The sequence below is a fragment of the Ranitomeya imitator genome, chromosome 8 (genome assembly GCF_032444005.1).
Source record: "Ranitomeya imitator isolate aRanImi1 chromosome 8, aRanImi1.pri, whole genome shotgun sequence".
NCBI classification, from domain to species: Eukaryota; Metazoa; Chordata; class Amphibia; order Anura; family Dendrobatidae; genus Ranitomeya; species Ranitomeya imitator.
Genome location: NC_091289.1, coordinates 62,238,394 through 62,257,400, shown reverse-complemented (window position 1 = coordinate 62,257,400; position 19,007 = coordinate 62,238,394). Strand labels below are relative to the sequence as shown.

General features: G+C 47.0%; 1 protein-coding gene across 1 annotated transcript in view; it reads right to left on the bottom strand.

The window, feature by feature from the left end:
- The window catches only part of GTPBP1 (GTP binding protein 1), a 58,646-nt gene extending 43,925 nt beyond the window's left edge, over nucleotides 1-14,721 (bottom strand). The window contains exon 1 of the mRNA XM_069737025.1: nucleotides 14,538-14,721. Coding sequence (XP_069593126.1) covers nucleotides 14,538-14,696 — 159 coding nt within the window. The 5' untranslated portion in view covers nucleotides 14,697-14,721. The remainder of the gene's footprint in view (nucleotides 1-14,537) is intronic.
- Between the last annotated feature and the right edge of the window lie 4,286 nt (nucleotides 14,722-19,007).

Genomic DNA, 19,007 nt, shown 5'->3' with positions numbered 1-19,007 from the left:
GGATCCCTTTAGTATAAAAAAAAAAAAAACAACCCCAAACCTACACAACCCAGCTGCTGTAAATATTTATGGGGTGACCAAAAACTTACTAGTCAAGCATCCCCTGGCTTCATCGATGCAATGTGCATGCCCAGGGAGGCAGCACTGATGTAGGCACTTTACCACTGGTACTGCAAATATCTTGGCTGGCTGTGCCCTATGTCACCGCTGCCTACCTGGGCATGCGCAGTGCACTGGTCAAGTGGAGTGTACATCCGCCTTACTGCACATTGCCAGTGAGGCAGAGATTTTCAAAGGGCCAGTGATGATACCACTCTGGGAAGTCACGTCAGTCAAGCCCACAAGGGCGTATTAACATGACTAGTAGGACAATTAGTCCAGGGGAACACAACGCACCCACTAATTAGCATATCGTCACTGCAGTTATAAGACTGATTTTCGTCATATGAAAATGTCAAAATGGGCATGTTTGTAAGGGTATAATGGTAACAATAAATACAGTTGTGCTCAAAAGTTTACATACCCTGGCAGAATTTTGTTTTATTTGCCTTTTTTCAGAGAATATGACCGATAACACCATAACATTTTCTCCACTCATGGTTAGTAGTTAGGTGAAGCCATTTATTGTCAAACTACTGTGATTTCCCTTTTTAAAATCATAATGACAACCAAAAACATCCAAATGACCCTGTTTAAAAGTTCACATACCCCATTTCTTAATACCATGTTTTGCCCCCTCTAACATCAATGACAGGTTGAAGTCTTCTGTGGTAGTTGTGGATGAGGTTCATTATTTTCTCAGATGGTAAAGCTGCCCACTCTTCTCAGCAAAAAGCCTGCAGTTCCTTTAAATTCCTGCGCTGTCTAGCATGAATTGTGTGTTTGAGATCTCCACAGAATGGCTCAATGATATTGAGGTCAGGAGACTGAGATGGCCACTCCAGAACCTTCACTTTGTTTTGCTGTAGCCAATGACAGGTGAACTTGGCCTTGTGTTTTGCATCATTGTCATGTTGGAACGTCTAAGTACGTCCCATGCACAGCTTCAGGGAGGAGGAGTGCCAATTCGCCTCCAGTATTTGCTGATAACGTGCTACATTCATCTTTCCTTCAACTTTGACCAAGTTTCCTATGCCTTTGTAGCTCACACATCCCCAAAATATCAGAGATCCACCTCTGTGCTTTACAGTAGGAATGGTGTTCCTTTCATCATAGGCCATGTTGAATGTAAGTTTATGGTTGTGGCCAAAAAGTTTAATTTTGGTCTCATCACTCCAAATTACGTTGTTCTAGAAGTTTTGAGGCTTGTTACTGTGCTGTTTTGCGCATTGTAGGCGAGATACTTAGTGGCATTTGCGCAGTAATGGTTTCTTCTGGCGACTTGAAAATGCAGCCCATTTTTCTTCAAGTGCCTCCTTACTGTGCATCTTGAAACAGCCACACCACTAGTTTTCAGAGAGTCCTGTATTTCATCTGATGTTATTTGGGGGGTTTTCTTTGCATCCCGAACAAATTTTCCTGGCAGTCGTGGACAACATTGTTGTTAGTCTACCTGACCGTGATTTTGTTTTTACAGAGCCCCTGATTTTCCATTTACTAATCACAGTTTGAACGCTGCTGACTGGCATTATAAAATTCCTTGGATATCTTTTTGTATCCCTTTCCTGTTTTATACAGTTCAACTACCTTTTCCCATAGATCCGTTGACAATTCCTTTGCTTTCCTCATGACTCACAATCCAGAAATGTCAGTGGCTGGATGAAAGATGCAAGAGTCTGTCCGGATCCCAGAAACTCCCTCAGCTTTTATGCACACACACTGATTACAAGCAAATAGGTCACAGGGGAGGATGTTACCTTTAGTAACCATGCAAACCCATGTGTGTCAACTTCTGTGCATGTTATCAGGCCAAAATCACCAGGGTATATGAACTTTTGATCAGGGTCATTTGGATGGTTTTGGGTTGTCATTATGATTTAAAGAGAGAAAACAGTAGTTTGACAATAAATGGCTTTACTTAACCACTAACCATGAGTGGAGAAAACGTTTTGGTGTTATTGTTTAAAGACCCAAAAAAGCAAAAATTCTGCTGGGTGTATGTAAACTTTGGAGCACAACTGTACATTGTGGTGGTTGAGAGGGCTTGATAAAGAGTTCATGTTCCTTTCAACACGGCAATAAACAGATTACAGCTTTCCCCAACTGTAGAAAGAGGCCTTCTTATCAGCAGATAAGGGGTTAAACAAGACCTTTCCAGCATATGAAGAAGTTGTGAAAAAAGACAGCAGATGATGCTACATTCTAAGGTTTCTATACATTGCAATGACTGGTTTCTGTATGAGTCTAGGAAGGGTCGCAAAGCTATTGCTGAAGGACTACTGCAAACCACAGCTAGAACCAGTATTTACAAATGAAGGCTCAGAAGCACAGTGATGCTTCCCAGGAATCGCCGGCCTACCAAAACACCAACTCATCCAGGAAAACACACTATCATTTAAGGCCAGTTTCACACGTCAGTGGCTCCGGTACGTGAGGTGACAGTTTCCTCACGTACCGGAGCCACTGACACACGTAGACGCATTAAAATCAATGCATCTGTGCAGATGTCATTGATTTTTTGCGGACCGGGGGGTTGGGGACCTGGATCTGGATTTTACACACTATTATTCATATCTTCTCGACAGCAAACGCTGCTGCAGGGAAGATATGAATCGCGGCTTCAGCACGATGCTGGGGACAGCACTAAACTTTAGCGCTGTCTCCGGCACGGTGCGTGTGGTACCCAGTGGGCACACGGGCGGCACAAAGGAGAACCAGTAGGAGTTACTGGGGCAATCACAGTAAAGTGACAGATCGCTGATCTGACACTTTGCTGTGCACTGTGTCAGATCAGCGATCTGACATGCACAGCAGGGAGGCTTCCCGGCACCTGCTCTGAGCAGGCGCTGGTAAGCCACCTCCCTGCAGGACACGGATGCAGCCCCATGGCCATTTTGGATCCGGGGCCTGCAGGGAGAGGAAGGTAGGAGACCCTCGGAGCAACGCCATCACATCGCGTTGCTCCGAGGGTCTCAGGGAAGCCCGCAGGGAGCCCCCTCCTTGCGCGATGCTTCCCTATACCGCCGAAACACTGCAATCATGTTTGATCGCAGTGTGCCGGGGGTTAATGAGCCGAGGGCGGTCCGTGACTGCTCCTGGCACATAGTGTCGGATGTCAGCTGCGTTAGTCAGCTGACACCCACAGCGCTCCCCCCGTGAGCGCGGCTGATCGCGCTGGACGTACTATCCCGTCATTGGGAATTAAGTCCCAGGTCACCTTGACGGGATAGTTCGTCCAATGGGATTAAGGGGCTAATAAGTGGGATTTCTTATCTTATAAATGGGGTTGGGACCATCAGTTGTGTTGAGCAGAAGTCTGGTGGATACACAGCTGATAGTTCTACTGAATAGACTGTTAGAATTTGTATCAAGGCAATAAAAAAGCAGCTAAGTAAAGAAAAACGAGTGGCCATCATTACTTTAAGAAATGAAGGTCAGTCAGTCTGAAAAATTGGGAAAACTTTGAAAGTGTCCCCAAGTGCAGTTGCAAAAACCATCAAGCGCTACAAAAATTGGCTCACATGAGGAGCGCCCCAGGAAAGGAAGACCAAGAGTCACCTCTGCTTCTGAGGATAAGTTTATCCGAGTCACCAGCCTCAGAAATCGCAGGTTAACAGCAGCTCAGATTAGACACCAGGTCAATGCTACACAGAGTTCTAGCAGCAGACACATCTCTACAACAACTGTTAAGAGAAGACTTTGTGCAGCAGGCCTTCATTGTAAAATAGCTGCTAGGAAACCACTGCTATGGACAGGCAACAAGCAGAAGAGACTTGTTTGGGCCAAAGAACACAAGGAATGGACATTAGACCAGTGGAAATCTGTGCTTTGGTCTGATGAGTCCAAATTTGAGATCTTTGGTTCCAACCACCGTGTCTATGTGTGACACAGAAAAGGTGAACAGATGGACTACATGCCTGGTTCCCACCATGAAGCATGGAGGAGGTGTGGGGGTGCTTTGCTGGTAACACTGTTGGGGATTTATTCAAAATTGAAGGCATACTGAACCAGCATGGCTACCACAGCATCTTGCAGAGGCATGCTATTCCATCCGGTTTGCGTTTAGTTGGACCATCATTTATTTTTCAACAGGACAATGACCCCAAAACACACCTCCAGGCTGTGTAAGGGCTATTTGACCAAGAAGTAGAGTGATGGGGTGCTACGCAAGATGACTTGGCCTCCACAGTCACCAGACCTGAACCCAATCGAGATGGCTTGGGGTGAGCTGGACCGCAGAGTGATGGCAAAAGGGCCAACAAGTGCTAAGCATCTCTGGGAACTCCTTCAAGATTGTTGGAAGACCATTTCTGGTGACTACCTCTTGAAGCTCATCAAGAGAATGCCAAGAGTGTGCAAAGCAGTCATCAAAGTAAAAGGTGGCTACTTTGAAGAACCTAGAACATAAGACATATTTTCAGTTGTTTCACACTTTTTTGTTAAGTATATAATTCCACATGTGTTAATTCATAGTTTTGATGTCTTCAGTGTGAATTTACAATTTTCATAGTCATGAAAATACAGAAAAATCTTTAAATGAGAAGGTGTGTCCAAACCTTTGGTCTGTACTATAGATAGATAGATAGATAGATAGATAGATAGATAGATAGATAGATAGATAGATAGATAGATAGATAGATATATATATATATTTTACACACACACTTCTCACTAAATTAGAATATCATCAAAAAGTTAATTTCAGTTCTTCAATACAAAAAGTGAATCTCATCATAGCGGCATTACAGAGTGATCTATTTCAAGTGTATTTCTGATAATGCTGATGATTATGGCTTACAGCCAATGAAAACCTATCTCAGTAAAGTAGAATAATTAAAAAAAAAACAACAAAAAAAAAAACACACCTACAAAGGCTTCCTAAGCGTTTAAAAAGGTCCCTTAGTCTGTTTCAGTAGGCTCCACAATCATGGGGAAGACTGCTGACTTGACAAATGTCCAGAAGGCAAGCAGTCACTGACACACTCCACAAGGACGGTAAGCCACAAAAGGTCATTGCTAAAGAAGCTGGCTGTTCACAGAGTGCTGTATCCAAGCATATTTTAATGGACAGTTGAGTGGAAGGAAAAAGTGTAATAGAAAAAGGTGCACAAGCCACCGGGATAAAAGCAGCCTTGAAAGGATTGTTAAGAAAAGGCCATTCAACACTTTTGGGGAGATTCACAAGGCGGGGACTGCTGCTGGAGTGACTGCTTCAAGAGCCACCACACACAGACGTATCCAGGACATGGGCTACAAGTGTCGCATTCCTTGTGTCAAGCCACTCATGACCAATAGACAAAGCCAGAAGTGTCTCACCTGCACCAATGATAAAAAAATAATAATAATAAAAAATAAAAAAAAAAGAACCAGACTGTTGCTCAGTGGTCCAAGGTGTTTTCAGATGAAAGTAAATTTTGCATTTCATTTGGAAACCAAGGTCCCAGAGTCTGGAAGAAGAGTGGAGAGGCCACAATCCAACTGCTTGAGGTCTAGTGTGAAGTTTCAACAAATCAGTGATGGTTTGGGGAGCTATGTCATCTCCTGGAGTAGGTCCACTGTGTTTTATCAAGATCAAAGTCTACCAGGAAATTTTAGAGCACTTCATGCTTCCTTCTGCCGACAAGCTTTTTGGAGATGGAAATTTCATTCTCAAGCAGGACTTGGCACCTGTCCACACTGCCAAAATTACCAATACCTGGTTTACAAACAAAAGTATCACTGTGATTGATTGGCCAAGAAACTCGCCTGACCTTAACACCATAGATAATCTATGGGGTATTGTCAAGAGAAAGATGAGACACCAGACCCAACAGTGCAGACAAGCTGAAGGCTGCCATCAAAGCAACATGGGCTTCCATAACACCTCAGCAGCGCCACAGGCTGATCACCTCCATGCCACGCCGCACTGATGCAGTAATTGATGTCAAATGAGCCCTGACCAAGTATTGAGTGCATTTACTGAACATACATTTCAGCAGACCAATATTTCGGATTTCAAAATAATTTTTAAAGCTGGTGTTATAAAGTATTCTAATTTACTGAGATAATGACTTTCGGGTTTTCATTGGCTGTAAGCTATAATCAACGTTAACAGAAATTAACAGAAATAAACACTTGAAACAGATCACTGTTTGTAATGACTCTATATGAGATTCACTTTTTGTATTGAAGAGCTGAAATAAATTAACTTTTTGATGATATTCTAATTTTGTGAGAAGCAACTGTATGTACACAATTTTTTCTATTTTTACAAAAAATATGTTTTTCTGTGTTGCCATAAGGCAAGAGCTGTAGCCTTTTTATTTTCTCGTTGATGTAGCTGTAGGAGGACTTGTTTTGGGGGTGACGAGCTGAAGTTTTAATGGGCATCATCTTGGTGCTCATGAGACAATTTTTATTCAATTTAGTGAAATGATCATGAAACCGCAATTTTGGCAACTCCCACACTAATAAAGGACTGTTGGTGGTGACGGGGGTGTATTTAAATTTACAAACATTTATGAAAATTAATCAAAGCGCTAGTTCACAAACGTAAAAAACTATTTATTGCAACTTGCATTACTTTGATCCATATTCTGGATCAGACTCACCCATTAAAAGATGAGCAAAAAAAAATAAAGATCACATGAGTTACCATCCGTACATCATGCATTTTTCATGGATCATTACAATTAACAACAGAAACTGAATGTGACGATTTATTACCGTAATTTGGTTATGTAAAAACTGTGTGCCGTACAGACACAAGGTACACGGACATAAAAAAAACGACATGACTAGGCAATATAGATATGAAAAACGGACATACCGAATTCAATACAGATAAAAAAAAGTTATGTTTTTCTGTACAAAAGCAGAAATGTTTTTTGAATACACACATATGAACCCAGACTTAGGGATCATACTCCTCTGCAAGGGGGGGGGGGGGCGGGAGGGAAAATCGGATTGCACTGGGACCAATGTCAAGCTACGAATCCCTGCTCTTCTGCAAGTTTTTTCTCAGCTACAAAATCGGACTAAAAAAAAACAAAACAAAACAAAACAAAAAAAAAAACAACGACATGGGATCCCCAACATTTTATTAGCCAGCAGATGGAAAGGCGGACCGCTGGGGGCAGATGTTTATAGCCCTGGAAGGTGACAAGCCCAGAGGTTAGTAATGGAGAGGTGTCGATGAGACATCCCCATTACTAACCCTAGTGTCAATGTATAAAACCCACACCCAGAATAAAATCATTTAATTGAAAGAATGACATAGACTCCTTTAATTAATCTAAATTAAACCACACGTCATCGCCCAGTCCACTGAAGCCAATGTCCCCTGTAACAATTAAAATAAACAACTATATTCCTCACCTATCTGCTGAGAAGATAATAATCCAGTTATCCTGAGACATGTCTAGCTCTGCCATATCTAGATGGCACACTGCAATAAAAAAATCCATCTGAAGAAAGTAGCAGTCCGCTGCCGAAACACGTAGTGGTTCAATAAAAGGTTTGTTTACCACTAATCTATTGCAGTGTGCTCTATAGCCATAGCGCTCCTTAAATTGACCACTTTTTTTTCCAAAAAGAAGTTTACATTCACCTTGAGGGATTGTGGCTGGAGCAGCTTGGGGCCATAGAGCTCATCTCCAGGCAACAGGACCTGAAGTGAAGTCACATCCTGTGAAGTTGCACCACGTGACTGGATCTTGGGCCCACGTGACCAGACCAGGAGCACAGCATAGGAGCAGTCTCAGAGCAGGATTGCACGGAGAGGTCTGCTACCGGAGTTGTGCAGGTGTGCACAACCCTTCCAGGTGAGAGGCTAATCCCCCCCCCCCACCTTCCATTGCAACATCCCAATCAAACCACCTGGTGCTTCTCATGCTGCGTTCTTCCATGTTTATTGTCTTATATCTAGATGGCAGGCTGCATTGTTGCATAATGCGACTATACAGCCTGCCATCAAGCAGAGACACCGAGTTATACGCGTTTGCTTAGCTCAGTGCCTCGCGGTGAACTCCTTTCACCTCACCGTGAGAGTGAAAGAGGTCCTGGAAGTTCAGAGCAAATGAACTCAGTTCAACCCACTCATGTCAACGCAGTTGTAACTTTTCCCACAGCACTCGCGCTGACAGTGAGTTGAACAGAGTTCAATGGCTGTGAAATTGCAGGACATTTCTGACAGCACCGCGAGCATGTGAACTTTCTCACGCTCGAGTGACGTCAGCGAGGTTAGAAGGAGTCCACTAGGAGGCGCTGAGCAAGCATCATGCAACAATGCAGCCTGCCATCTAGTTGTAGCAGAGCTAGACGCATCACAAGACAAATGGATCATTGTCTTCTCAGCAGGCAGGTGATAAATATGGTTGTTTATTATTTTAATTCTGTTACATCTTGTTACATCTGATCGCTGCTATGTAGCAGAGGCGATCGAGTTGTGCCAGCTTCTAGCCTCCCATGGAGGCTATTGAACCATGGCAAGAGTTTAAAAAAAAAAAAAAATTATTATATATATATATATATATATATATATATATATATATATATATATATATATATATATATATATATATATATATATATAATATTTATTAAAACAATATAATATTTTATATACTTAATATATATTTTTTGAACAAAATATATATATATTTATTTTTTTAAATCACCCTCCTTTCGCCCCATCCAAAATAAATCAATAAAAAAATAAATAAAGTCAAACCTACACATATTTGGTATCGCCACGTTCAGAATTGCCCGATCTATTAATAAAAAAAAATGATTAACCTGATCGCTAAACGGAGTAGCGAGAAAAAAATTTTGAAATGCCAGAATTACGTTTTTTTGGTCACTGCGACATTGCATTAAAATGCAATAACGGGCGATAAAAAGAACGTATTTGCACCAAGATGGTATCAATAAAAATGCTAGCTCGGCACACAAAAAAATAAGCCCTCAACTGAGCCCAGATCATGAAAAATGGAGACGCTACGAGTATCGGAAAATGGCGCCATTTTTTTTTTTTCTTAGCAAAGTTTGGAATTTTTTTTCCACCACTTAGATAAAAGAGAACCTAGACATGTTTGGTGTCTATGAACTCGTAATGACCTGGAGAAGTGTGGGACTGCACTTTTTTTTGCAATTTCACTGCACTTGGAATTTTTTTCCCGTTTTCTAGTACACGATATGCTAAAACCAATGATGTCGTTCAAAAGTACAACTTGTCCTGCAAAACATAAGCCCTCACATGGCCAAATTGACGGAAAAATAAAAAAGTTATGGCTCTGGGAAGGAGGGGAGTGAAAAACAAACACGGAAAAACGGAAAATCCCAAGGTCATGAAGGGGTTAATTATAGGGAGACCCTACGTTTTTTCCCCCGCCTCATTTTAATAACCAGGAAGGGCCAAGTATAGAGCTGTGAGCCTGGGAAGCACCATGGGTATTACCCCCTTTCCAAGCTATAAACATCTGCCCCAGCTGTCCACTTTTCCTCTGTTGGTTAATAAAACATCAGGTGATCCCAAGCCATTTTTTTCAGGAAAAATGCTGTGATTTTATTGCCGACTTTTCAAAGGACATGGGGGATCCCACTCTTATTTTCCCAAAAGAAATTTATTAATATTAACTGCGTGTAAATGACAGAATTGCTCTAGGTAAAAGCTCATGTTGAAATTGCACTGCAATCGAATCACATTCGCATGTAAAATCAGATATAAATCGGATGCTAAGTGTTAAAATTGGATTGTACTGGCGTGAAAAATCGCATGACACTTGCTTGACACTCGTCCCACTTTTCAGGACTGAAATCAGAGTGTTTTTTTTTTTTTTTTTGCATGGTGATGGTACGAGCCCCAAGACCAAGATTCCCAGCTTTAGGGCTCACTCACATGAGCATGTAACACAGCCGAGTGCTATGAAGATTTATTGCATAACGCACAACCCAATACTATGCATTTTTTTCTCGTAAGCCGATTCGGCAAGAGGAAAAAAGAAAAAAAAAAAAAAACGTGAAATGACAAACATCTGCAGCCCAAACTCTGACCCCTGTAATCTGGCACGCTACAGCAGCAATTCTGGGATATTTAAACAGAGAATCAGAGCTTCTGTGCTACAAGCGAGGCTGAGATATGGCCATTAATAGCCGTGAAATATCCAATATGCCCCTGGCTACTGAGGTTGTCACTCTGCAAAGATGTATGAGAAGTCTACTGCTCCATGGCAGAGCTACTGTTGCTAGCAGTTTAGTGCCAAGTTCTGGTAATGAAATGTTGAATCGGCCAGCTCTACGCACACACATTTGCTTGGAGAGACTCCATCACCACAATGAGTCACTAAGCTCCTCAGCACAAACCATTCGACTGTGGAGGTTTCACTATGGAGATTGCAATGATGCATTCTTGGTTGGGAGCACACCTGCTAGCCAAACATAGGATTGAAATAGTCAAAACCCATTGATCAGAGGAGGCAGCTACAATTATTTACTCTGGATATATACTTCCCACGGGGAACAATAACCTCCTTAAGGCTAAGTTCGCGTTAGGGGGCTTTGCAGAGGGATGCGTACGTCCTTTAAGCCCCGCCTACTTTTGCATGCGTCCTGCGTACCTATCTTTAGCGTAGGGGGAGCTTAAAAGAGGATGTGCGCAGCCACACGCAGACCAGCCAATCTCAGGTGTGTGACCAGCCTAACCCAACTCTCCCATGTTCATGTCACCATTTCGTACTTTTCCTCTGAATCTGGTCCCTCACACTCCTCTCTCTCTCTCCACATCCTCCAGGTGCCAAATACTCAGATCCTGTCTGATGACCGGATCATGCAGCTTATTTGAATTGCCCTATTAGGGTAAGTTCACACTAGGCTTTTTTTTTGTTGTTGCTTTTTTTATGCTAATTTTCAGCTGCTTTTTACAGTACCAGCAAAGCCTGTGATATTTCAGAAATCTCATGCACACACATTGGTTTTTTGTGTGATCAGTATTTTGTGCTTTTTACTGCGTTTTTTGGACGGGGCATGTCACTTCTTTCAGCGTTTTACCCATTGACTTGAATGGGTGTTGAAAAAACGCAGGTATCATTATTTGCTGCGTTTTTGCTGCTGAAAATCCAAGGACATTAGCATGGACAAAGAAAAAAAAAAAAACACCAAAAAACACCTAAGGCTACTTTCACACTAGCGTCGGGCCGAGGTTACCGACGCTAGCGTTGTTTGCACCGCACAACAGGTGCAGCGGATGCAGATTTTCATCGCATCCGCTGCCCCATTGTGAGGTGCGGGGAGGTGGGGGAGGAGTTCCGGCCGCGCATGCGCGGTCGGAAAAAGCGGTCCGTTGGCAGCAAAAAACGTTACATGTAGCGTTTTTTGCTCTCGACGGTCCGCCAAAGCACGACACATCCGTCGCACGACGGATGCGATGTGTGGCAATCCGTCGCAATGCGTCGTCAATACAAGTCTATGGGGAAAAAACGCATCCTGCAAGCACTTTTGCAGGATGCGTTTTTTCTGCAAAACAACGCATTGTGACGGATTGCAGTTAACGCTAGTGTGAAAGTAGCCTAAACCTGTGTTTTTGACGCAGCTTCTTTCCTGCCAAGAAGATTAGGTTTTGCTGGAAAAAAAAAAAAAACGCAGCAGAAATGCCTTGTGTGAACTTACCCTTATAATGATGGCTGGACCATACATGACAAGCACGTTCTAGCTATGGCGTACCTCTTATTTCTTTATAGATTGTAAGCTTGCGAGCAGGGTCCTCACTTCTCCTGCAACTGTTGAACCAGTGCTGCGGACTCGGTAAGCCAACTCACAATTTCCCCGACTTCCAATTCCATCCACCGCACTGGTCACTACGGAGCATGTACATAAACTGTAGCACAGATTCTTCTCAACTAAAAGCCGAGATCCTTAGATCAGGAACAGAGCAGACATTTATAGGACATTTCATAACTTTCCCAAATTATTATGGAAACATTTACAGCACATCCTGCATTGTACTACTGCACCCAATTATATATTTTGAGAGTAGGTCCATTTTACACTCACTCCACCAAAATGGACACCGACTCCGTTTACCACAGGGCTGTGATGTGGACGAGTTACTTTGTATTGTCTGTACAGAATAAATAAACATAATTTATTAATAAATTTGTAAGTGAATGACAACATTAAAAATGTGAGATCTTAGCAAAAAGAAAAAACAAACAAAAAAAAAAAACAAGCCATCATATGGCTGTGCCGATGTAAAAAAAAAAACAACAAAAAAAATTAGTTTTGGCTCAAAGGAAGAAATACAAAGAAAGAAAGCCCATATATGAAAATGGTCTCAGAAAGGCAAGGATTAATTTTGAAAACTGAATAAAACACAAATGAGGTAACAGGGAATGTAAAGAGTGGCAGTAAAAGTTTCAGCCTGTTGCTTCATTTATGACATTCAGGTTATAAATAGAAGAAAGTTTTATAAAGAGGAATGTGACACATCCCCACCCACAATTCTCATTCTGTTACCCGCGCGTTTCATCAGCTTATTATCTCTTGTAAATGATACCAGATTGTCCTGTCACGAACAGAAAACAGAGTAAAGCCTTCATGTATAATAGAAGAACAGAGCGAGGTAATGGAAATGAGCGCGGCCCAGGAGAAACTACCGCCATGCAAATCAGAGAGCAGGTTCTGTGTCTGCAGCCCATTCATAGCATCCAGCAGCGGCATCGTGACAGTCAGCTCATTATATGGCCACTACAGGAACTAGTGTCACAACTACAAACAACGGGCGACAAACCCAACGTACACGGACTGTATGCAGCCATCACACACACACCCTGACTGTGCGCAACCGGCACCCCCCCACCAGACTGTACGCAACCGTCACACACACACCCCCTGACTGTACACAACTGGCACCCCCAAGACTGTATGCAACCATCACACACCCCGACTGTAAGCAACCATCACACACACACCCCCCGACTGTGCGCAAGCGGCACCCCCCCCCGACTGTGCGCAACTGCCAACCCCCAGACTGTATGCAACCACCACACACCCCGACTGTACGCAAGCAGCAAACCCACCAGACGGTACGCAAGCGTCACACACCCCGGACTGTACACAATCGGTACCCCCCAGACTGTATGCAACCATCACACACACACCCCGACTGTACGCAACCGGCACACACAGCCCCCGGTACGCAACCAACTCCCCCCGCCAGACTGCACACAACTGGCACACACACCCCCAGAGTGCGCGCAACCAGCACACCCCCACAGACTGCGCGCAACAATCACACACACATCCCAACTGTGCGCAACCGGCACACAAACACCCTGGACTGTACGCAACCGGCAACCCCCAGACTGTATGCAACCATCACACACCCCGGACTGTATGCAACCGGCACACACACACAGCCCCCAGACTGTACGCAACCAACCGCCCCCCCGCCAGACTGCATGCAACCAGCACACCCCCCTCCAGACTGTGCGCAAGCAGCACAGACACCCCCTCCCCCCCCGGACTGTGCGCAACCAGCACACCCCCCTCCAGACTGTGCGCAACCGGCACAGACACACACACACCCACCCACAACTGTGCGCAAACGCCACCGCCCCGCCCCCGGACTGTGCGCAACCGGCACACACACTCCCCGGACTGTACACGACTGGCACCCCCCCACCGAACTGTGCGCGATGGGCACACCCCCCCCCCCCCCACCCGGACTGTACGCTCCATCCAGACACTTCTGTGTCACATACATCATCTCTGGGTACGGCTAATGGTTATGTATAAAAATAACCATGGCGTTAACACAAACAGGACAATGAGAAAACTGGGGTTATTGTAATGGTAAATAACCTCCACTAGTGCAGCCAGGATCAATACTAGTGAGCTATGCAGTCAGGAGTGACACTGGCGGCGCGTGGAGCCCCTCAGTGACACTGGCGGCGCGTGGAGCCCCTCAGTGACACTGGCGGCGCGTGGAGCCCCTCAGTGACACTGGCGGCGCGTGGAGCCCCTCAGTGACACTGGCGGCGCGTGGAGCCCCTCAGTGACACTGGCGGCGCGTGGAGCCCCTCAGTGACACTGGCGGCGCGTGGAGCCCCTCAGTGACACTGGCGACGTGTGGAGCCCCCCCAGTGACACTGGTGACGTGTGGAGCCCCTCAGTGACACTGGTGACGTGTGGAGCCCCCCCAGTGACACTGGTGACGTGTGGAGCCCCTCAGTGGTGCAGCTCGCACCATTAGGGCCATGCACTTGTATAGGACACAGGTTCTCTCTGTGTAACAGTCTGTCTAATGGCAGCACTGAATGATTCTACCAGCAGAACAACACTAACAGTCGGTATCAGAGGCCTCACATTCCCGCCCTCAGTCTGGTAAGTGGCACGTCCACTTGTCCGTGCACTTACAGGGGGCCCAGCTGTCATATACAAGCCTCGTCCATTCCAGCGCTTACTTTACTGGTCAGGTCCAGGTCAGACTCTCCGTTCCTCAGCGGCTCTCCGTCGTAACTGCAATCCGAATCCTCCGCGTCAGGTTCAGGCGAGAACATTGAAGCTGGGACCGGGGACTCGCACAGACTCGGCTCCGGCTGCGCTGCTGATGGAGACGCCATCTTGGAAACTCTGCTTACCTTCCTGGCGCTCATTACCATGGACGTGCGTGCGCCCCGCCTCTGTGTTCTTACTCTCAATCCTGATTGGCTGTTGCTGTGTGAGACCAAGAAAACTGACATTAGAGAGACGCCCCTGCCAACAGTTCAGGAAAGTTACGGGACTTGTGGGCGGAGGAAATAACTTCACGCGGCGACAGCCTGTTAGTGAGCTGGTGGCTTGTAGTGTGCGGGGACTGCCGGCTCAGTAATAATAGTGAGCTTGTAGTGTGCGGTGCTGCGGTGACTGCCGGCTCAGTAATAATAGTGAGCTTGTAGTGTGCGGTGCTGCGGTGACTGCCGGCTCAGTAATAATAGTGAGCTTGTAGTGTGCGGTGCTGCGGTGACTGCCGGCTCAGTAATAATAGTGAGCTTGTAGTGTGCGGTGCTGCGGTGACTGCCGGCTCAGTAATAATAGTGAGCTTGTAGTGTGCGGTGCTGCGGTGACTGCCGGCTCAGTAATAATAGTGAGCTTGTAGTGTGCGGCAGTGTGTGCGGGGACTGCCGGCTCAGTAATAATAGTGAGCTTGTAGTGTGCGGCAGTGTGTGCGGGGACTGCCGGCTCAGTAATAATAGTGAGCTTGTAGTGTACGGCAGTGTGTGCGGAGCTGCGGGGACTGCCGGCTCAGTAATAATAGTGAGCTTGTAGTGTGCGGGGATTGCCGGCTCAGTAATAATAGTGAGCTTGTAGTGTGCGGCAGTGTGTGCGGAGCTGCGGGGATTGCCGGCTCAGTAATAATAGTGAGCTTGTAGTGTGCGGCAGTGTGTGCGGTGCTGCGGGGATTGCCGGCTCAGTAATAATAGTGAGCTTGTAGTGTGCGGCAGTGTGTGTGGTGCTGCGGGGACTGCCGGCTCAGTAATAATAGTGAGCTTGTAGTGTGCGGCAGTGTGTGCGGAGCTGCGGGGACTGCCGGCTCAGTAATAATAGTGAGCTTGTAGTGTACGGCAGTGTGTGCGGTGCTGCCGGCTCAGTAATAATAGTGAGCTTGTAGTGTACGGCAGTGTGTGCGGTGCTGCGGGGACTGCCGGCTCAGTAATAATAGTGAGCTTGTAGTGTGCGGCAGTGTGTGCGGAGCTGCTGGCTCAGTAATAATAGTGAGCTTGTAGTGTGCGGCAGTGTGTGCGGAGCTGCCGGCTCAGTAATAATAGTGAGCTTGTAGTGTACGGCAGTGTGTGCGGTGCTGCCGGCTCAGTAATAATAGTGAGCTTGTAGTGTACGGCAGTGTGTGCGGTGCTGCCGGCTCAGTAATAATAGTGAGCTTGTAGTGTGCGGCAGTGTGTGCGGAGCTGCGGGGACTGCCGGCTCAGTAATAATAGTGAGCTTGTAGTGTACGGCAGTGTGTGCGGTGCTGCCGGCTCAGTAATAATAGTGAGCTTGTAGTGTGCGGCAGTGTGTGCGGAGCTGCGGGGACTGCCGGCTCAGTAATAATAGTGAGCTTGTAGTGTACGGCAGTGTGTGCGGGGACTGCCGGCTCAGTAATAATAGTGAGCTTGTAGTGTGCGGCAGTGTGTGCGGTGCTGCGGGGACTGCCGGCTCAGTAATAATAGTGAGTTTGTAGTGTGCGGCAGTGTGTGCGGTGCTGCGGGGATTGCCGGCTCGGTAATAATAGTGAGCTTGTAGTGTGCGGCAGTGTGTGCGGTGCTGCGGGGATTGCCGGCTCAGTAATAATAGTGAGCTTGTAGTGTACGGCAGTGTGTGCGGGGACTGCCGGCTCAGTAATAATAGTGAGCTTGTAGTGTACGGCAGTGTGGGCGGAGCTGCGGGGACTGCCGGCTCAGTAATAATAGTGAGCTTGTAGTGTGCGGTGCTGCGGTGACTGCCGGCTCAGTAATAATAGTGAGCTTGTAGTGTGCGGTGCTGCGGTGACTGCCGGCTCAGTAATAATAGTGAGCTTGTAGTGTACGGCAGTGTGTGCGGAGCTGCGGGGACAGCCGGCTCAGTAATAATAGTGAGCTTGTAGTGTGCGGCAGTGTGTGCGGGGACTGCCGGCTCAGTAATAATAGTGAGCTTGTAGTGTGCGGCAGTGTGTGCGGGGACTGCCGGCTCAGTAATAATAGTGAGCTTGTAGTGTACGGCAGTGTGTGCGGAGCTGCGGGGACTGCCGGCTCAGTAATAATAGTGAGCTTGTAGTGTGCGGGGATTGCCGGCTCAGTAATAATAGTGAGCTTGTAGTGTGCGGCAGTGTGTGCGGAGCTGCGGGGATTGCCGGCTCAGTAATAATAGTGAGCTTGTAGTGTGCGGCAGTGTGTGCGGTGCTGCGGGGATTGCCGGCTCAGTAATAATAGTGAGCTTGTAGTGTGCGGCAGTGTGTGTGGTGCTGCGGGGACTGCCGGCTCAGTAATAATAGTGAGCTTGTAGTGTGCGGCAGTGTGTGCGGAGCTGCGGGGACTGCCGGCTCAGTAATAATAGTGAGCTTGTAGTGTACGGCAGTGTGTGCGGTGCTGCCGGCTCAGTAATAATAGTGAGCTTGTAGTGTACGGCAGTGTGTGCGGTGCTGCGGGGACTGCCGGCTCAGTAATAATAGTGAGCTTGTAGTGTGCGGCAGTGTGTGCGGAGCTGCTGGCTCAGTAATAATAGTGAGCTTGTAGTGTGCGGCAGTGTGTGCGGAGCTGCCGGCTCAGTAATAATAGTGAGCTTGTAGTGTACGGCAGTGTGTGCGGTGCTGCCGGCTCAGTAATAATAGTGAGCTTGTAGTGTACGGCAGTGTGTGCGGTGCTGCCGGCTCAGTAATAATAGTGAGCTTGTAGTGTGCGGCAGTGTGTGCGGAGCTGCGGGGACTGCCGGCTCAGTAATAATAGTGAGCTTGTAGTGTACGGCAGTGTGTGCGGTGCTGCCGGCTCAGTAATAATAGTGAGCTTGTAGTGTGCGGCAGTGTGTGCGGAGCTGCGGGGACTGCCGGCTCAGTAATAATAGTGAGCTTGTAGTGTACGGCAGTGTGTGCGGGGACTGCCGGCTCAGTAATAATAGTGAGCTTGTAGTGTGCGGCAGTGTGTGCGGTGCTGCGGGGACTGCCGGCTCAGTAATAATAGTGAGTTTGTAGTGTGCGGCAGTGTGTGCGGTGCTGCGGGGATTGCCGGCTCGGTAATAATAGTGAGCTTGTAGTGTGCGGCAGTGTGTGCGGTGCTGCGGGGATTGCCGGCTCAGTAATAATAGTGAGCTTGTAGTGTACGGCAGTGTGTGCGGGGACTGCCGGCTCAGTAATAATAGTGAGCTTGTAGTGTACGGCAGTGTGGGCGGAGCTGCGGGGACTGCCGGCTCAGTAATAATAGTGAGCTTGTAGTGTACGGCAGTGTGTGCGGTGCTGCCGGCTCAGTAATAATAGTGAGCTTGTAGTGTGCGGCAGTGTGTGCAGAGCTGCGGGGACTGCCGGCTCAGTAATAATAGTGAGCTTGTAGTGTGCGGCAGTGTGTGCGGAGCTGCGGGGACTGCCGGCTCAGTAATAATAGTGAGCTTGTAGTGTACGGCAGTGTGTGCGGTGCTGCAGTGACTGCCGGCTCAGTAATAATAGTGAGCTTGTAGTGTACGGCAGTGTGTGCGGAGCTGCGGGGACTGCCGGCTCAGTAATAATAGTGAGCTTGTAGTGTACGGCAGTGTGTGCGGGGACTGCCGGCTCAGTAATAATAGTGAGCTTGTAGTGTGCGGCAGTATGTGCGGAGCTGCGGGCCTGCCGGCTCAGTAATAATAGTGAGCTTGTAGTGTGCGGCAGTGTGTGCGGTGCTGCGGGGATTGCCGGCTCAGTAATAATAGTGAGCTTGTAGTGTGCGGCAGTGTGTGCGGTGCTGCGGGGATTGCCGGCTCAGTAATAATAGTGAGCTTGTAGTGTACGGCAGTGTGTGCGGGGACTGCCGGCTCAGTAATAATAGTGAGCTTGTAGTGTACGGCAGTGTGTGCGGAGCTGCGGGGACTGCCGGCTCAGTAATAATAGTGAGCTTGTAGTGTACGGCAGTGTGTGCGGAGCTGTGGTGACTGCCGGCTCAGTAATAATAGTGAGCTTGTAGTGTACGGCAGTGTTTGCAGGCTGCGGGGACAGCCGGCTCAGTAATAATAGTGAGCTTGTAGTGTGCGGCAGTGTGTGCGGAGCTGCCGGCTCAGTAATAATAGTGAGCTTGTAGTGTACGGCAGTGTGTGCGGTGCTGCCGGCTCAGTAATAATAGTGAGCTTGTAGTGTGCGGCAGTGTGTACGGAGCTGCCGGCTCAGTAATAATAGTGAGCTTGTAGTGTACGGCAGTGTGTGCGGTGCTGCCGGCTCAGTAATAATAGTGAGCTTGTAGTGT